The sequence below is a fragment of the Gasterosteus aculeatus genome, chromosome 1 (assembly GCF_964276395.1).
Source record: "Gasterosteus aculeatus chromosome 1, fGasAcu3.hap1.1, whole genome shotgun sequence".
NCBI classification, from domain to species: Eukaryota; Metazoa; Chordata; class Actinopteri; order Perciformes; family Gasterosteidae; genus Gasterosteus; species Gasterosteus aculeatus.
This window is the reverse complement of record NC_135688.1, coordinates 8,746,030-8,763,416: the sequence shown is the minus strand read 5'-3', so window position 1 is coordinate 8,763,416 and position 17,387 is coordinate 8,746,030. Positions and strand designations below refer to the sequence as shown.

The 17,387-nt window shown below is 47.9% G+C and overlaps 2 protein-coding genes across 3 annotated transcripts; one reads left to right on the top strand and one right to left on the bottom strand.

Annotated features, from left to right (window-relative positions):
• Window positions 1-184: 184 nt before the first annotated feature.
• mnta (MAX network transcriptional repressor a) lies at window positions 185-13,257 on the bottom strand. Of its 2 annotated transcripts, XM_040179770.2 has the most exons (6): window positions 12,503-13,257; window positions 9,065-9,638; window positions 8,735-8,776; window positions 8,354-8,465; window positions 3,128-3,320; window positions 185-2,916 (listed from the first exon to the last, which is right to left on the bottom strand). In XM_040179770.2, the coding sequence occupies exons 1-6, from the start codon at window positions 12,573-12,575 to the stop codon at window positions 2,150-2,152; spliced, it is 1,761 nt and encodes a 586-aa protein (XP_040035704.2). In that variant the 5' UTR covers window positions 12,576-13,257; the 3' UTR covers window positions 185-2,149. The 2 variants fall into 2 exon arrangements, with proteins under 2 accessions (XP_040035704.2, XP_040035712.2); XM_040179778.2 differs by lacking the exon at window positions 8,735-8,776.
• Window positions 13,258-14,827: 1,570 nt separating this feature from the next.
• On the top strand, window positions 14,828-17,349 carry dus4l (dihydrouridine synthase 4-like (S. cerevisiae)). Its single transcript, XM_040177454.2, has 6 exons — window positions 14,828-15,504; window positions 15,635-15,756; window positions 15,915-16,032; window positions 16,366-16,488; window positions 16,672-16,898; window positions 16,996-17,349. The coding sequence occupies exons 1-6, from the start codon at window positions 15,413-15,415 to the stop codon at window positions 17,259-17,261; spliced, it is 948 nt and encodes a 315-aa protein (XP_040033388.2). The 5' UTR covers window positions 14,828-15,412; the 3' UTR covers window positions 17,262-17,349.
• Window positions 17,350-17,387: the final 38 nt, after the last annotated feature.

Here is a 17,387-nt window from a genome sequence, read left to right as displayed (position 1 = left end):
CGGTACTCAGTATCAGTATCTTGTGGTGCTGTTTTTTGGTTGAACAAAACATTTGAAGATGCAAGCTTACTCTTTCCAAAAAAAGCAATCAACAGGATTATTGCATAATTAAGTGATAATTAAACTAATGTTCTTGGCAAGCAGACCGTAACCATAACATTTGGCAAAAAAGGGGCTCCAGACATTTGTAAACATAATTCAATTTATTAAGTATATTTTTTATAAATTTTTATTTTACATACTTTCCCCAGCTTTTTACATAATACAATTAGATCTAAATGCAGCCCAACAATTACAGGCTATATACAAACTTTCTCCATAGGGAAAACACACAAGTATATTGTTGCTTCTTCAAGTATCTGAATCATTGTTTGTTTGTACACATTTTGTTTTGCTACAATATGATTTGTTCAATATCATTTGCATAACATGAGGATGAAAAAAGTTACTTTATCTCTTCAACTATTTAGTCAAAGCTAAGATTCCGCGCTTTAATCATATTGCATCAGAACGAAATAGATAACAATTACGGGGAGAATACTCTTTCCAAACGTAACATCAAGGGGGGGGAGAGTCCTCCCTGATGTACAGCACTGTACATGGTCCAAGGTGAAAAAACAATCCATACTTTCACATACGTCTGGACATTAAAAAAAAATATTCTCCAGATGAAACAAGCAACAGTAAGTCTTAAAAGTACAAAATCATCTTTAAATGTTACACAAGATACTTTAATAAAGTAATCGCATTTGTTTTGTTTGTTTTTTTAAAAAGGGGGGAAGGAGGGCTTAACTTCTGACGAGCGCGCCGCTCCACCTCTTTCATAGACGAGTACATTCAGAGTAAACGAGGAGAACACGGCCTGCTGCTCTTCTAGCAAGTGCTACGCTAAACTGCTCATGGAGACTATAGAAATGTTCACAGTGCTAAGCTTTGGAAAAGGATGATCTTAAATAAAACACATTGTCCAGATCACTTCGCGCCACGGCTCCTTCGACATGATCCAATGCTTTCACAGCACGCAGACTCACATCCTACCAAAGTCACCTAACTACATTTTATGGACCTTTTTTTTTTTTTTATGTATTCACATTGAAAACCCGGGAACACTCGATCCCTCCTCGCGGTGTCCCGGTTTGTTTCTCACACGTTTAGTATTTAAACACACTACTGTGTTGTGGTGTTTACATTTAAGGGGCATCTAAAACTGGATTCTATTTGGCGAGAACATAAAAAGAAATTTAAAAAAAATACATAGCAGCTGTGACAAACAAAACTTCATCCTTTAACTTTCTTGTGCTCAGCGAGTGGAAAGTAACAATTTGAGTGTCCAAAACTTAAAATCAAACCCTGACGAAACTGCATATTCTGTTCTTAAGTTGCTCTTCTAAATTACCCATCGACAAATGACTTAACTGAAACTTTTTTTATTTCTTCTTTTAATCGTCATCGACAACTTGAAGTCAGCCAGCAGGGCGCGCTGTGGCTGTACGCGCCGTCGCCCGGGACTGCAGCTTCTGTTCAGGCTTCAGTCCGTGGTTTCCCTGCAGCCTGGCGCCTCCTCTGGGGAGGCGGAGCGCCTCTAGATCACATTCCCAACGCGCTGGTTATGACTGGTTTCGCACTCTTGAGCTTACGGTGCAGCCTCTGAAACACATGATCTACTACTAGTTCATCCGCGGCGTTCTAACACCTCCCCCCGCCCCCCCGCCCAGCTCCTACGTGAACACTACCGGGGCCACGGACGCAGACGGCGTCCTCGCGTGGCGGCGCTTTGCTCTACGAAGCAGCTTCTGCGAAAGCTCACGCAACGCCAGTGACATGTGACGGTCGAATTCATCTGCCCGTATATTGCCGCACACACACAAACAAACGCACAACGTGATGACTTCCAACAATGTCCTAAATTGAAGATCAAGATCTCAGGACCCTGTGGTGGACGAGTATGGAAAGAGGGTCCGTTGAAGGAATGTTCCTGGCTTCGTATCAGCTGTGCTGCTTCTTGATGACTTCTGGTGCCGGAGGCGTCCAGCGGCTCTCGCGGCCTCGTCGGGCAGCCTGGTCTCCCCCTCTCCCCCGCCCGCCCCGCCCCCTCCACTCGCCTTTTGAGCAGGGGGCGTCTCCGTCTCCCAGCCTGGTGGTCCTGCGTTCAAGCCAGCTTCAGGGTGCTGATGGGGAAGGAGGGCATGGTCACCATTGTCACAGGGTTCAGCACCGTCTGACCCACCAGCTGCGGGTGGTGGGTCACCATCTGGGCGCTCACTGCTGTCTGCTTGCCGACAATGGCGGCGGCCGGTTGGCTGGTTGCGGCGGCGCCGTTCATGTGCGGGTGGCCGTGGTTCAGCGTGTGGGTGATGTGACCGACCACAGCCGATTGCGTGACAGCCACCGGTTGGGGGTAGAGGGCGGGCAGATGCTGGCTCAGGTGGGCCACCGGGTGCATGGTGATGTGGCCGATGGGTTGGTGGCCGGGGGCCAGGTGGACGCCGCTGGCGGTCGTGGATGGAGCGAGGTGGGCAATGTGTTTGGGCCCCCCCCCGTGGATGACGTGGTTGACCGCCTGGATCACCGACGGGTGGGACACTGAAGCACGGGCAATGACCGTGGGGTGCAGGCTGGAGGCGCTCACCATCTGCGCGTGGGTGGGCATCAGGGGCTGACTGGGGGTGAGGCGGGCGGCGGGCTTGGACACTGGCTGCGGAGGAGTCACGGCCAGCGGCTGGAGCTGAGGGTGGTGCTGGATGGAGATGTGTTGGGTGATGAAGGAGGTAGTGGTGGGTATCAGGGTTGGGGTCTGGGGAGGTACGCGAGCTGCGTGCGGCCCAGGTTTCATGGTCGGAGGCGCGGTGGGCAAGGCGGCCTGTGCTCTCGGAGCGCTCTCATCCTCCATGTCCTCGTCCATGACGTCCTCACCTTCTGCAGGACCAACAGAGGAAATAATAAGCTCAGTATCATCAGATGCGGCGGGATTTCCTTTAGCTCCTTGGACACGCTTTCTCATTGAGTTGAACGAGAAAATGTGGCCACACTTTTCACATTTACATTCACTTCATCTTCTATCTTCTTAACATACATTACGCTATATTCACATTGGGATATGCCTTTCGGCCCCTGAGGGTCAGTCTACCTGAGGCCGTCGAGGTGGACGCCTGGTCCTCCTCCGGCTGCACGGTCTGCCTGAGGACGCGGTCGATTTCGATCACGTCCATCCACTGGCTCAGCTCGTTCTTCAGCGCTGCTAGTCGCTGCTGCGTGGCGATCTTCTCTCTGGCCAGCCGCTCCATGTCGTGCTCGTACTCCTTCTCTTTCCGCTTCAACGTCTGGAAGAGAGAGCGGACGATGGTCAATAAGTGTAAGTGGCTGGTGACCGTGTGATAATCCAATACAACGACAGCAGAATACATCCGGTCTTCATACAGCTTCATTTTCTTGACACTGTCAGAGACGTTTTCAATTTAACATCCTACTCAATGGCTTAGAATAAGACTGTGGTGAACGATCTTTGAAACACGGCTGATAATCAAAAGCTCTTTCGTAGAGCTCCTTTAGGGAGTTAGTGTCTTGAGGAGTGCGTCAGGAGGTCAGAGGGAAAAGTGTCAACCAGGCAGACACAGGTCTGATGAGGATGAGATTTAGAGACACACCAAGGACCACTCACGCTTTGTTCGTTATGTTTACATGGATGTTAGGAGACCACACATTGTATGTGATTGGATCGTGAGTTGCGGCGAGAGGACTTGAAATCTTTCCTTTTATATAAGAAGTACAAAATGCGTTCTTCCTGATCAGTTGTTCTTTTCCGGCCTGCGAGCCGACAGAACTGCTCCTGCCTTTGCAAACGCAGCGCTGATACTTACGTGTGTGTGTGTGTGTGTGTGTGTGAGATCTGACAAATAAATCTACCAGAACGAGAGAAGTTGTTGTTGTCTGAATTCTTCCAGATGTCCCCGACCGGGCTTCCGATTCTTGATCACGTTCATTTATTTCGTTCTTTCAGAGCCAATTAGTTAGTTATCTTTTTTATTTGAGCCTCAAAGGAATTCTACCGCCCAAAGTTAAAGCCAATAAAACGCAAAAGAAAACAATCATTGATGCTTGCGCCGTCTTTGTAGCTGATTAATACGGAATAAGACCAAGAAATAAAAGTCCTGTGATAGGAGCCTGCAGAGGCACGAGGGCTGGAGGACGTGAGGGGGGGGGTATGGAAAGTTGTAGGTGTATCCAGGCACTGGCTCTCCCGTGACCCAATTTCCTTTAACCCATCAGCTGACACCAAGCAAAACACACTGAGCGGGACTAAGAGGGGAGAGCTGCTGGAGCAGGAAGTGCACGGAAACTTAATCAACCAAAGAAACGTTGAGCAACAGCCTTGTGGAGGCTCATTTTATTATTATTTTTAAACAGACGGGGGAGGATTTATGTTTTTCAACTGAACACTTCACAATAATTTATCACAAGTATCCGACGTGCACTCTGGCCTGCAGGGGGAACGGCTCAGGAAATGACACAGTGTGGAATCGGTTAGCAGCAAACCCAAAGACAGGATCATAAAGCCATTTCCCTAAAGAGTGGACACTGTGTGTGTGTGTGTGTGTGTGATCCATGTGCAAGTCATCGTGTGTAAGAGTGCTGGCTTGAAGAAGGCGTGTGTGTGTGTGTTGTGCTTGGTTACACGTAGAAAGCGCGGTCTGTGCGTGTACACCGTACAGTACAATATATTTAGTTACTGCATGTTAATGGACGCCTGGAGAGCAGGACGAGTGAGGCGCTCGTGAGGACAGACGCGTTTCCTCAGATGCGTCTGCAGCGACCTCTCTCCCTCGAGAAGCGCTGATGTATCCGTACTCCAGTCAGCACACATTAACATTATCCTCGGTCTCAACAAATTAACTACTGAAAATGCCCCCATCTTTGGTCGTCATGGGAACAGAGGAAGACCTATTAACGTTTCCTCGGTAACCCGAAAGAACACGCACACCTTTGCGTGCCAAAGGTGCCGTTTAGTTTTTCTCCTAAAATTGTTTCTGCATCCAAAAGATTCATTAGTAACGCGGTAAAAAGAAGACCCCGATTTGATCAAAGAACGCTTTTATCTCCATCTTACAGAACGGGGCAAAAGAGATGGTGCAAACAGCATGCAAAACACGTGTCACGTGGTCTGGCTCCTACACATGTTTCGGCAGGAAGCTTTACGTGAGCGGCGTCACAACTGATCTGGCGGAGTACCTTGTCTCTGAAAGTGCCAGACTCCCGTGCTCCACCTTTGACGGAGACGAGGCCTTGATGCTTGTGAACCTCCAGCTCAGCACACGGGGGGGCCGCGCTGCAGTATACGTGCGAGCGCGTGGAAGGTAAACACCGCTCAAGCGCCGTCACCAGGCGATGCGAGTGCCGAGCACATGGCTCCACGGAGAGGGGGGGGGGGGGGGGGGGGAGGGGTAGCGGGGGATCGAAAGAGAGCAATGCGTGCTGCACTCACTGACTCACTTTTGCAGCAGGCGGCTCAAGGCTGGTCTCTCTTAAAGGGCCGGCAGCCCGAGGAGGCCACGTTGCAGACATTCTGCACAAGCCTTCGGAGGATCAGGCTCCAGCACAGGTCTTGTGACAGTGTGGTAACCGTGAACCCGTGTCTCGCTGTGCCTCCGAGCTGAAACAGAGAACCTCACATGGCGCCGGAGTGCAACAATAACCGGCTTGTCTGGGGACAAAACAAATCCCCCACTTTTGCACACCGCTCCTCGTGTGCGAGTTTTGCGCTGGCCATGAACTGACCCGATTGCCTCAGCGCGGCGAAGGAGCGCTCAATAGTCCGCATTGACTTGATTCTTTTTAATGTTTCATGGCTGAATGAGTAGCACAACGCGAAGTGCGGCTTCGTTTTTACAGCACGCCCCCCCCCGGGAAATATGTCTTTAAGTGCACAATTACATTTAATTCACACCAAAAAAAAACACCCACCCTCCTCCACCTCTACACCAGGACACGTTTGAAAGGCGGCAGAGTGGGACGGACAGCAGAGGAACAAGTTCAGTCGGCGACGAGGGGGAAATAAAGCGCGGGGGCGGAGTAAGACGAGCCGCGTGTTTACCGCTCGGTTGCTCAGCCTGGCGCTACATGCAAGTCCCGCCTGTTGCAGCAGGGGGGGGGAGGGGCACGCAAGGGGGCGGGGGAGGGGTGACGTCACGCAGCTCAGGCTAGCCATGTGCTCGCTGCTCATGTGGCCTTAAAAGCTCAGGCAGACAGGATGTAGGGAGGGGAGGGGCGCATGCATCCCGGCTCTTAAGCCTTTAGGAACAACATGTCGTACACGTAGACGTAGACGCCGGTAACATCAAGCCAATCGTATTTACGTGGTGGGTGTTCTGCCCAATTGGTCGCTGCGTCATTCGGACTTGAAATGAACAGGGGAGGGAAGGGGGGGTGTGGCCGCAGGACACGCGTCCGCACCGCGCGTGTCACGAGGACGCGGTGAACACGTGGCGTCAGGTTCCCGTTCCCTTTCTTTACCTCCACTCCCGGGGAACAAAAGGCCAGTCGCTCCGCTGCTGTTTGTGAGGTCTACAGAATATACGTATTGTTTTAACGGGATGTTGGAGGCTGACACCATTTTCTTCACTTGCTAGAAGAAGAAAAAAAAACACACCACTCTGTGGGGGTCGGCTGTGGATAGGAGGCCAGTCGAACACAAACCTCTTAACGTGGTGTTGCTTCATCGTGGGGGGAGAATGGGGGGGGTTGACGTACTCGCTCTGCACCCACGCTGTCCTACTTTCTCTCAGTATCCACACGCAGTGAGGAAGAAACCAGACTGCTGCTTCCTAGAGCTTCAAACCAGCAGCTCAGTGTCTAGATGCACATCAGCGGGCGCTTCTGCAGTGAGGGGGCAATAGGGGGGTGCTTTCACAGAGCACAGCAGGTAGCCCAGGACTGCTGCGCTAAACCAAATGTGGGCCTAAGAACCAGAGATGATCGGATGCGATGGAATCACAGCAGCCGTCACCCGTCTTGCAAACGTGGCTTTCACCCACAACAACAACACAGCTGGGCGGCTTCACGAATGCACCGAGCGTGGTTGTGATGCCATCAACAAAGTCGGTCCGCAGACACGCAGATACCTGGAAGTACTCCAAACCAGTTCTGTGGTGGTTCCCACAACAGCAGCTGCCTCACCTAGCACATTTAGCAAAGAGAGAGGCCATGAGATTTGAACAAATACAGCAGATGCACACAAAACCTGAGAACCATTCCTTAGCATTGGTGCCAACATGGCGAGAGAAGGCTTGACACCACGACCCACCCAGCCGCACAGTCACCCTGAAAGAGTCAAACTGGGCCAGCAGTGGACCTTTGCACCGGCTGTTTACAACCAGGATGCTAACGCACACACACACACATATATGTGCACACACATATGTGCACAAACACACGGCCCCTCATTGGTAGACGGGAAACATACTTTTTACAAATGCTATGAATCCCTACAATGAATGAATAGGAGGATTTCAGACGTCTTTGTGCAGACTGTTAGACCCAGAATCACTTTCAAATCCAGTTCATCCCCGATAGCTGGGAGAGCAGGATGTGCGTATCATGTAGATGACCACGGTACGGTGGAATCCACCCATTTATCATCATCGTATTCAGAGTCGATTAAGCGAACGCTGGACAGTTACAGATGTGACCGTGCGTATGCTACTTATGGAGTTATTTCCCCCTTTTTTTACAATGTGCCGCTCCTCTTGGGGAAAACGCGCATAGCTCATAATGCAGCTTGGCTTCTAGATAATGGACGCTCAGTTTGTTCAAGAGTAATCGTAAATAAATGAACCGGTTCACAAGCACACATCAGAGCGGCAATGTGTCATCTATTTGTTGTTGCCACGCCCCTTTAAGGGGGAACACCAGCCTAAGCAGGAAATTGTAGTGGAAACCTGGTTAAATTAAAAACCCAATGCCAAACAAAAAATAAAAAAAACCCTCTTATCCCTTATTTTTTCCTTTCCACCGTCATGAACACTTCATGCCTGAAGAGAATCCGTAACCAAGAGTTGTGTCACGGGCGTAGCTGCGCTCCCTGTTAGGAGCATGTGGAGGGTTGCAAGAAAGAAGAAGAGAAGCGGTTGACCGAGGCTTTTCACACTTCTCCATCTACGCGTCAGCCGACGGAGCAAACTGTTGCACATCAACGGTTCGGGCGTTTTGCAGCCAACGCGGCTTCACTCGAGTCGGCGACAGAACTGGCGACGTCTGACCCGTGGCGATCCACTGCGTCGGCCACGGGGAGCCTGAATTCATCGACGTCACGTGAATGCTCAGCGTTCACGGAGGAAAATGGGCGGTGGGCTCGTCTCACCTGAATGTATCTCAGCGCGCTTCTCAGCACGCTCAGGTTGGAGGTCTTCTTCTCGTCGATGTTGGGGATGTTCTTCTTCAGCGTCTCAAAGCACTCCTTCAAATGTGCTCGTCTGACGGACACAAAACAAAAAGAGAGAGGAGATTGAAGACAGCGGGAAATGGCTGAGCCACCGCGGTATCACTGCATGATCAGTATTTGCAATTGGTGTCCTCAACTACAAAAAGAGCAAATGAAACCACTACAAAACAAAAAGGCACCAGCCAGTTTCAGAGACAACACACTACGTTACTAGTACAGCATTATTCAGACGTAACAGCACAAATAACCTCAGATTGCACTCTCCTTTAGGAGGCCCTATGGTAGACAGGTTGAACCCACCTGTTTTTCTCAAGCTTGTTATGCACTTCTCTTGTGCCTGCCCTGTAAGAGCACAGATGAGAGCACAGTAAGAATTTGGTGTTTAAAAAGGGCAATGTGACAAGAATAATCTTAATCAACCAAAGAAAAGTTCCCTTGTGTTTTTGCGAGCAGGTAGTGTAGTTACAGTGTATCAGAGGATCAATAATGTAACAGCTTCACAAATGCTAAATGTTGCTAGTTGCTACTTATGCAACCGATATTTTGACACAAAAAAACAAAAACGAACGCCTGAATTAAAAGCGACACTCCCGTCGTTGTTGTGGCCCCATTTCAGTTACGCTGACGTACCCCCCGGGCCGCTTCTTGTCCAGCTGGCGGCCGTCGTCCGGAGGACTCCCCCGGCTCACGGGGCCGTTCTGTAGCGGCGGCGGTGGCGGCGCCTGCTGGGCCGCGGGGCCCGGCAGGGGGAGTAAGGCGTGTTGTTGGGGGGGGGAGACGATGGAGCCCGGATAGCGGTGAACCAGCTGCTGGAGTTTGGCGTTGGGGGTTTGGGCGATGAGCTGTTGGTGGTGGTGGTGGTGATGGTGGTGGTTCTGCATCACCTGCTTGTGGTTGGCGGTCAGCACAGAGGTCGTGTGGTCGGGTCTGGTTTGGGGAGAGCGCGGCAGAACGGCGGCGGCGGCTGGAGGGGAGAGCGTGGCGACGGGCAGCGTGGGTGAGCCCGCCGGGTTGGGGGCAACCACGGGGATGGGGATGACGGTGATGGACATGGGGGGGGGAGCCAGAGATGGCGGGACGGGCAGCGGGCGGCGCTCCTCCGCTTTAGGGACATTGTTGATGTGGAGCGTTGAGTTATAGTTCACATCACAGTGCCTCTGCTCCGCCAGCTGCTCCAGACGTTGCTTTTCCTTTTGTTCATCCTCTGTGGAGGAAACAAGACAAACCCGTCAAACCGGAGGTGGAAACGTGTCCTCGCTCTCCATCGGCACTCGCCGACATTTGTGCAATCATTTATTGGACATTACTGCTGCAAGACAGCTGCTTCTTTGTTTAACATTTTTTTAAATTGTGTTTTTTTGTCAGCTGTAGTGTAATCACAGTCCACTTGCCAGGTGGTGTCGGGGAGGTGGGTGCAAGTCTGATCTACATCTCTACTGACAAAGCCCCACCCAGGGGGAATCCTCTGTCCCCTGTGACAAGGACATAACATGCTGCAGGTTGCGAAGAGGGTTATAAAAAAACAACGTGGACTGGGGATCACTTCACGGAAAAGGCCAACGTGAGCGGTGCGACGTGCGTGTTTTGCTGATTCAAAATAATTGCTGTAAACACCACACGTCGGGGATTCGTATTGCATCAACTTGGACAAACATTGGTAGCCAAGCGTGCACCGGAAAATGGGACAAACAATGGGACGCGCCTGGACACGCTTCAGAGACGTGCTGTATTTTGACAATTAAAGAAGAGTCAAAGATCTTTAGCTTCCTTTTTGGTTCGATCCAATTATGTTCGAGACGCCCTCTTCATAACGTACGGATGCAGGAGTCTAGTTGCTATGGCAGCTGGCAGCGACGTTCGATGTCGAGATGGCAAACGCAAGTGGTTGTCAATTTCATAATTGTTAAGAGGACGAGGGTTCCATGCGGCACTAAACACAAAGGAGGATTAATGACAACGCTGAACATCGTAACCTTCAATTACCTTTTAGTAATCAGTGTTGCTCATTTGGGTTAGAAAAAATTCAACTTGACACCAGTAGTTTTCTGAGTGATCAATACAACTTCATATTTCCAGAGAAGACCACTGATTACAATCCATTCAGGATGATGTGAAAAGGACAGTAATACGGCTTTGATTATATCCACGTTGTAAAGAACTAAATCTAGCAAATGGAAAAAAGCAACATTTCCAGGTCTGATGTCTGCTGCATACATACGTTTACAGTACAATAGTGTAGAAAATAACAAGGTGTCCTGGCTTCTGTGCTGGACAGCTTTCATAAGACGTTGACCCCTCTTATGAGACACTGATTGTTCGGATTACGGCGCAGACACACACCGTTTCCTTTCTCTGAGGGAGCATGTAGGATGCACTACGAAAACAAGAGGATTTTCTATAGTCATTATATAACTGCATCACATCGAGAAACAGTGGCCTACTTTTCTCCACACAGTGACCTGCTCTACAGTAGCAGGGGGAGGACAGGGGAGGGAGGGGGGTTAAGGAGAGACTGCTCTCCCAATGCAGCATGGTGAGAGGAGCAGGGTGAGGGGGAAGGCAGGAGCGCCCACTCTGAGCCTCCATCAGACATCACAACATGGGGGAAAAAAACTCCTTATTTATTGTCTTTGACCACTGTTTTTAATTACGAGGGGAGCTGGTTAACTGCTCAGGTTCAGGTTAACCTGTCGTAACCTGAGGTCTATTCTGCATTGAGACATTTTCATGTTCATCAACAGTTGTTTTGCTCATGTAGACTTGAGTACATTTGTTAACAGGGCTTTACTGGTTGTGGGAACAAGTGCGGAGGTCGAAGGATATGCTCCAGTGGTACAGCTATGTTGGATGGGAATCATCTCCGCTCTCCTGCCACCAAGTTATTCTGGTAAAATGAGATTACTAAAAACTCTTTTTAAACGTCTTTAAATGGGTGCGATATTGAAAAATAATGAGCTTGTGTTAACGTCTCGGTGTGAATGGTAGAAATCTAGCAAAACAATCACATAATAAACCTGTAAAAACATGCGTCTTCCTCTTTGTTAGATCTAATTAGTAGCAGTGTGCGTTGTTTAATGCTTCTTGTTATTAAAACTAAGCCATTTGTGGTATTGTCACAATTCAAACAGTACTCTATTAATATACACGTCGTAGTGACTCATCTTCTTCCTTAACAATCTTTGGGAGGGGTAACCCAGCACGCACTATGAGCACGCACGTGGTGAAAAGGGCGTGGCCACCCCCACGCTGTAACCATCCGAAGGCGTGGTCAAAGCTGGCACACGTCATCCACAGACACGCTAGCGCCCTAAAAAGCGGCAGAAAGGCTGCAGGGGGGGGTTACGATTATTTTTTTACCAGTTACGATCGATCCGAGCGACACACGTACGCCGCGTTACACAAGCACGACGCGTCACGTGTTTAGCGCGGCACGGATTTGGGGGGCGGGGAGGGGGAGAGAGAAGAAAGAAAGCACGTTAGGGGAAGCCTGAACGCCGCCAGTCACTTGATCCCCGGCGGGCGGCGTTAGGTCATTATGTAAAACGAGCTTCCCTGCGCCACCGCCCTTTATCCCCGCATGGGAGAAAAACACCAGTTATACGGAGAAGAAGGAAAGGAGGGGGGCGCGCGCTCCGGAGACCCCCGAGGTGCCGCCGTGCAGCGTCCTGTTGTTGTCTATGCAGCTCGGCGCAGTAACCCCTGATACTGCAGCAGTCCGTGCGGGTTTATTATTAGCTATTGTGGACAGCGGCGGCTTCGGGAGGAAGGGGGGGAGACGCAACGTTACGTGATTCAAAGGGGAAACGAAAATTCTGCACACACACACACGCGAATGTGAAAGTAAAACTAATGTGTCACCGATCGCGACACATCCTGCTCGGTATTCGATCGCGTTCAGATGTAAAACGCGTTTAGTGATTAACGTAAGTTAATGAATGTACGCGGGGTTTGACTGCAACTCAGAAAACGGATCCTTCCGTCAAAACAACAAAAAAAGGAAAGTGTTTTGCAATTGGTGTGTCCAAAGTTACCGATGCTGTATATGATTAAAAATAAAATTGAACTTACCACGTGCTTTATGTTGTTGCTGGGCTTGCAATTCCAAAAACTTGGCTGCTTCCAGAAGCGTTTCGATGCTCATTTCTGTCCAGTTAGAAAGACTGCGGCTTCTCTTCCTTTTTTTTGAATAGGAGACAAAGCAAAGGCAATACGCGCCCTACAGGGAGAGCTTTCCAGACTAACGCCGGGAAAAAGGGTAATCGGACACCCCCCTCGGTAGGAACTCTACCACTTACGTAGAAGAGTTACAAACAAGATGGCGCTCAAAGTAGTACGAACAAATAAGGTTTGTGAATCACGCACAGCGCCCGTAACCGCCCACACGCCCCGGGACGCGCTCCCTCCCCGCGAAAAGGGACAAAACACGGACATTATTCGGAATGGATTAACAACCGCGTTACAAACCTCCGATCGTGAGCGTTTGTAGAAAGAAAAAAAAAAGAAAAAAAACGGCGGCACGCTTTGTCTGATCTCTTTGGCGGCTGCGTGGAGACGCTGACGTCATCCGGCCGCTTTAAAAACCCCTCGCCTCCGGAGAGCAGCTTTCATCAAAGGGAATACGCGACTAGGAGCGATTTCTGCGCGAGGGCTTTTAAATGAGAAGTTGCATTCTTACGTTACGTCTAACAACGTTACTTAACATCCGGGACCCTGCCGTCTAACGCCCGTACTTAAGCATTCTGGATGAAATGTCGCTATGGAAACGCCACGCTGGTCCCGACGGCTACTTTCCTGAATAGGCTTAAATGTGTGCGTGTGTGCGTGTGCGTGTGTGTGTGAACAGCCTAAGGTCACACATGTTTTAGTTTAAAGCTCGGTGTCCGTGACTCTGACAACCGTCTCTATTGTTCATATGTTACCCTGACTGTAGAACATTTACATCCATCATGTGCAGAGGGAAATATTCTCCTTTCTATTTGATGTATTCAACAAATAAATGCTCGTATTAATGGGCTGACTATTATCAAAATATATATGACATCATTCTGAAATGGGGGCACTCAGCATGAATACTAAAATGCGTTACTTATTATTAGCATATTTTGAAACCAATACGTCTGTACTATTGTAACAACAAACAAACAAGCAGAATATTTCCACATGTTCTAATTATATAAAAAAAAATGGCCCAGGAATAGCCAGACTATTCTATTGACATTCTCACACAAATACACAGGCTTGTGAAGTCAAAGTCCTCGTGCAACCTAGGGTCGTAGTACCAGCAAGAACTGGTTTTCTGCTTGCAACACACAAGAAAAGTGCACGCACAAGCAAGTGGCCCTGGATGCTTGGTTTTCTTTTCCTGTTATTCACTCAGCTCTGGTCAGGAAGTATGTTGTCTACAGCAGAGTAATAATAGAAGGCCGCAATACGAAGGGCTCTACAGGCAGAGGAAGGACTGAGCGGAACATCCTGAGTTTAAAAAAAGATGGATTTTAAGAAATGTTAGGATGAACTCAAAAGTTATTCACCGAGAAGAATGTAATCTTAATGAAAAAGATCACGACATGAATCGTTTTACTTTTAGAAGAAAAACACTGTCCTCATGCGGTCTTTTAAGTGTACTGCACCATAAATATATATTTTTAAACTGCCGAAATCAGTGTGTGTATAAAACAGGGGGGTGTCAAACTTATTAAGGGGCCACATACTGACCACTTTGATCCCAAGTGAGCCGGATCAGTAGAGTCATTGCATAATGACGCACATACATAATGACAATATTTTTGGATAGCTTTTTGGATGATAAAGCCTATTTGAAGGGCTTTCTACAATAAACTAGAAACATAAACACAAAAAAAACAGACATCAGTTTCTGTTTCCCTGCCTAGGCTCTCAGCAGATGTCCTCGCTTTGTGACGCAGTTGACGTCAAACGCGTCACAGAGCGAGCAGCTGCTACGTGCAGCAATGAGCGCTTCTCAGTCGAGTTGCAAGCTACGGTGCTCTTGAAAACGCTTCATGCAACATTCTATTCCACTTGTCAAACTGTTGCACTGTTATGTAAAGAGGAGGCGTTGACACGAAACAAGTCATGACCTGTAGCTGTGGTGACGTCATTATGAGGTTATGTTGAGCTGAGATGGCACAGCCCGCAACTGCATTGAATCAAATTTGAGCACATTTTTAAAGGTTTATATTTTTTTTACACTTTAAGTCTTTGGTAATTACCTAAATAGAACAAAAAGAGACAATAGAAAAATCACTTTTAATGGCCGTATTGATCCATGTTGTTGTGGCCTTTCTAAGTGTCTGCATGTTCTCCCGTGTCTTCGTGGGTTCTCTCCGTGTACTCGTCCAAACACATGCTCTGTGTGAATGCTTGTTCGTCTTTGTGTCAGCCCTGCGATTGACTGGCGACCAATCTCTCTCGCCCGAAATAGACTGGGATTGAAGATGCACTGCACCAGCATGGACCCGCCTCCCCATTCATATGTGAATATCATGTAAAAAATAATTACGAAGTTATTGACAAATCAGCACCAAAAAGCATTCTGAAAGTAACACAGGCTCGAAGAAATGTATCCTTGCGTACGTTTGTGTACGTAGTCTGACTATTTTCATTCATTCGTCGCTGGAAATGGGTTCTCAGTTTAATTTAGATTTGACTTTAAATTCAAGAAGTGAAAAAAATAAACACACATACGTTATAACACGGAATGACGCAATGGGTTCAGAGGTCATAGACACGCCCACATTTCCCTCCAGCATGGTGGACTATTTGTTTCGTTCCGAAGTAAACCTAGCAAACGTTATGTGAACGTGTTGGCTTTCACGGACCGTATCCAGCTGGCTTTAGTATTAGACACGAGAAAATAGATGTCACAAGACGGAATCCATCCGTAAACTCAATAATCGCTCGTTAGGCTTGTTATGCTAACATTAGCTAGCAGACCGACGTTAACTTTCCTTGAGGAGGATGGAGACATCGAACGGAAACACCACCGTCATGGACATGTTCGAAAAAGGAAAAGTCCTGAAAATATGTGCGCCAATGGTTCGATATTCAAAGTAAGTGTCGTGTTCTCTCTGTTGTTGTTTGAAATCCAAGAAGGGAAAACACCCTGCGTGCACCTCTCCTCTTTATACCGGGCTGCCTTTTGCCATCAATGCCCATTGATGTATTTTTTTCCTCCCGTAGGCTTGCATTCAGGTCCTTGGTGAGGAAATACAGCTGTGATATCTGCTTCACCCCGATGATAGTTGCTGCTGACTTCCTGCGATCGGTCAAAGCCAGAGACAGTGAATTCACCACCAATGAGAGTGAGTAGCCACCTGTGCGGCACAGCATCTTCACACAGAGATGCCCATCCAGCAACACGATGAATGTGTTGTTGATTGTGAGCGTTGCACATGATGCTATGTTGCTGTAGCTTGCTGAGAACTAAGTATATATATTCCCATGTATTTGACCCCTGCAGGTGACCGGCCCTTGATAGTACAGTTTGCTGCCCATGATGCTCAGAGTCTGGCTGATGCAGCCTGTGTGGTTGCACCTTTCTCCGATGGAGTTGACCTCAACTGTGGATGTCCCCAGAGGTACAGTCACTGAGAGCAGCCCTTGATACGTTTGGGCCTCCTTTCTTCCTTTTTTTTTGCCTACTTGCTTATTTCATGTTGTTTAGTTGATTTAGGGTCAATTGCTAATAGTTTGTTTGAATTATTATTCTTTTTAGAAATTAATAAATATCAAATCTTTCTGTTTTTACCACTACTGTTTGTAATACTAACTAAATGTTTCTATAATTAATTAGTGTACAAAGATCTATTAAATGATGTGCCCAGTATAAATGCTTGCAAATCTTCAATTTTATTTAGATGATTTTTATTTGGATTGTTAAATTGTCTTTGATTGTCTTGTGTGTTTTTCAGATGGGCTATGTCAGCCGGTTATGGCGCATGCCTCATCAATAAGCCTGAACTTGTGAAAGACATGGTCAGACATGTCAGAAATCAAGTGGACAATCCCAACTATACCGCATCCATCAAAATTAGGTAATGTTCTTGTTCAAAATAAAATATCTCTGGAACAAGATATCTGTTTTAAGAACAATGTTATTGGACAATAGTGTTTTGCTTGATTTTTCAATGCCAAAATACTCTTTCAGTTTTCATCTAACTGTACTCTGCTGTGTTAAAATCAAATAACCAAAATGTTCTCCCCCCCCCCCCCCAAAGAATTCACAAGGATCTGAGGCAAACAGTGGATCTGTGTCAGAAGGCTGAATCAGCAGGTGTGTCATGGATAACGGTCCACGGCCGCACAGCAGAAGAACGCCACCAGCCCGTCCATTATGAGGCCATCAAAACGATCAAAGACAGTGTATCCATCCCTGTGATCGCCAATGGGGACATAAAGTACCTCCGTGATGTGGAGACCATTCACCAGCTTACTGGGGTAGATGGTAGGTTTGCTTTCATCAGATCACACCCATAACAAATACGTTTTATCAACTAATGACGGATTAAAAAAAAACATTTTTGTTTGGATTTGCTTATTAGGTGTGATGGCTGCGCGGGGGTTGCTTTCAAACCCTGCCATGTTCACCGGCTATGAGGACACTCCTTTGGAGTGCGTATGGGACTGGGTGGACATCGCTATTGAGCAGGGCACTCAATTCACCTGCTTCCACCATCATCTTATCTACATGCTGGAGAGGGTTAGCTCCCAGCCTGAAAGAAAGGTGTTTAATTCTCTATCCAGTACTTCAGCTGTAATTGATTACCTCGAGAACACATACGGGACGGTGCAAAATCTGGCAGCATAATAACATTGAAATTTGATATTTTAACTTTAAAAAAAAAAATGTATTAACGTTTTTATTTTTATGTCAAATAAAACTGCGAAGCCACAGAGGCCTGTCTTCTTAATTGGTGTATTTTTTAATTGTCTA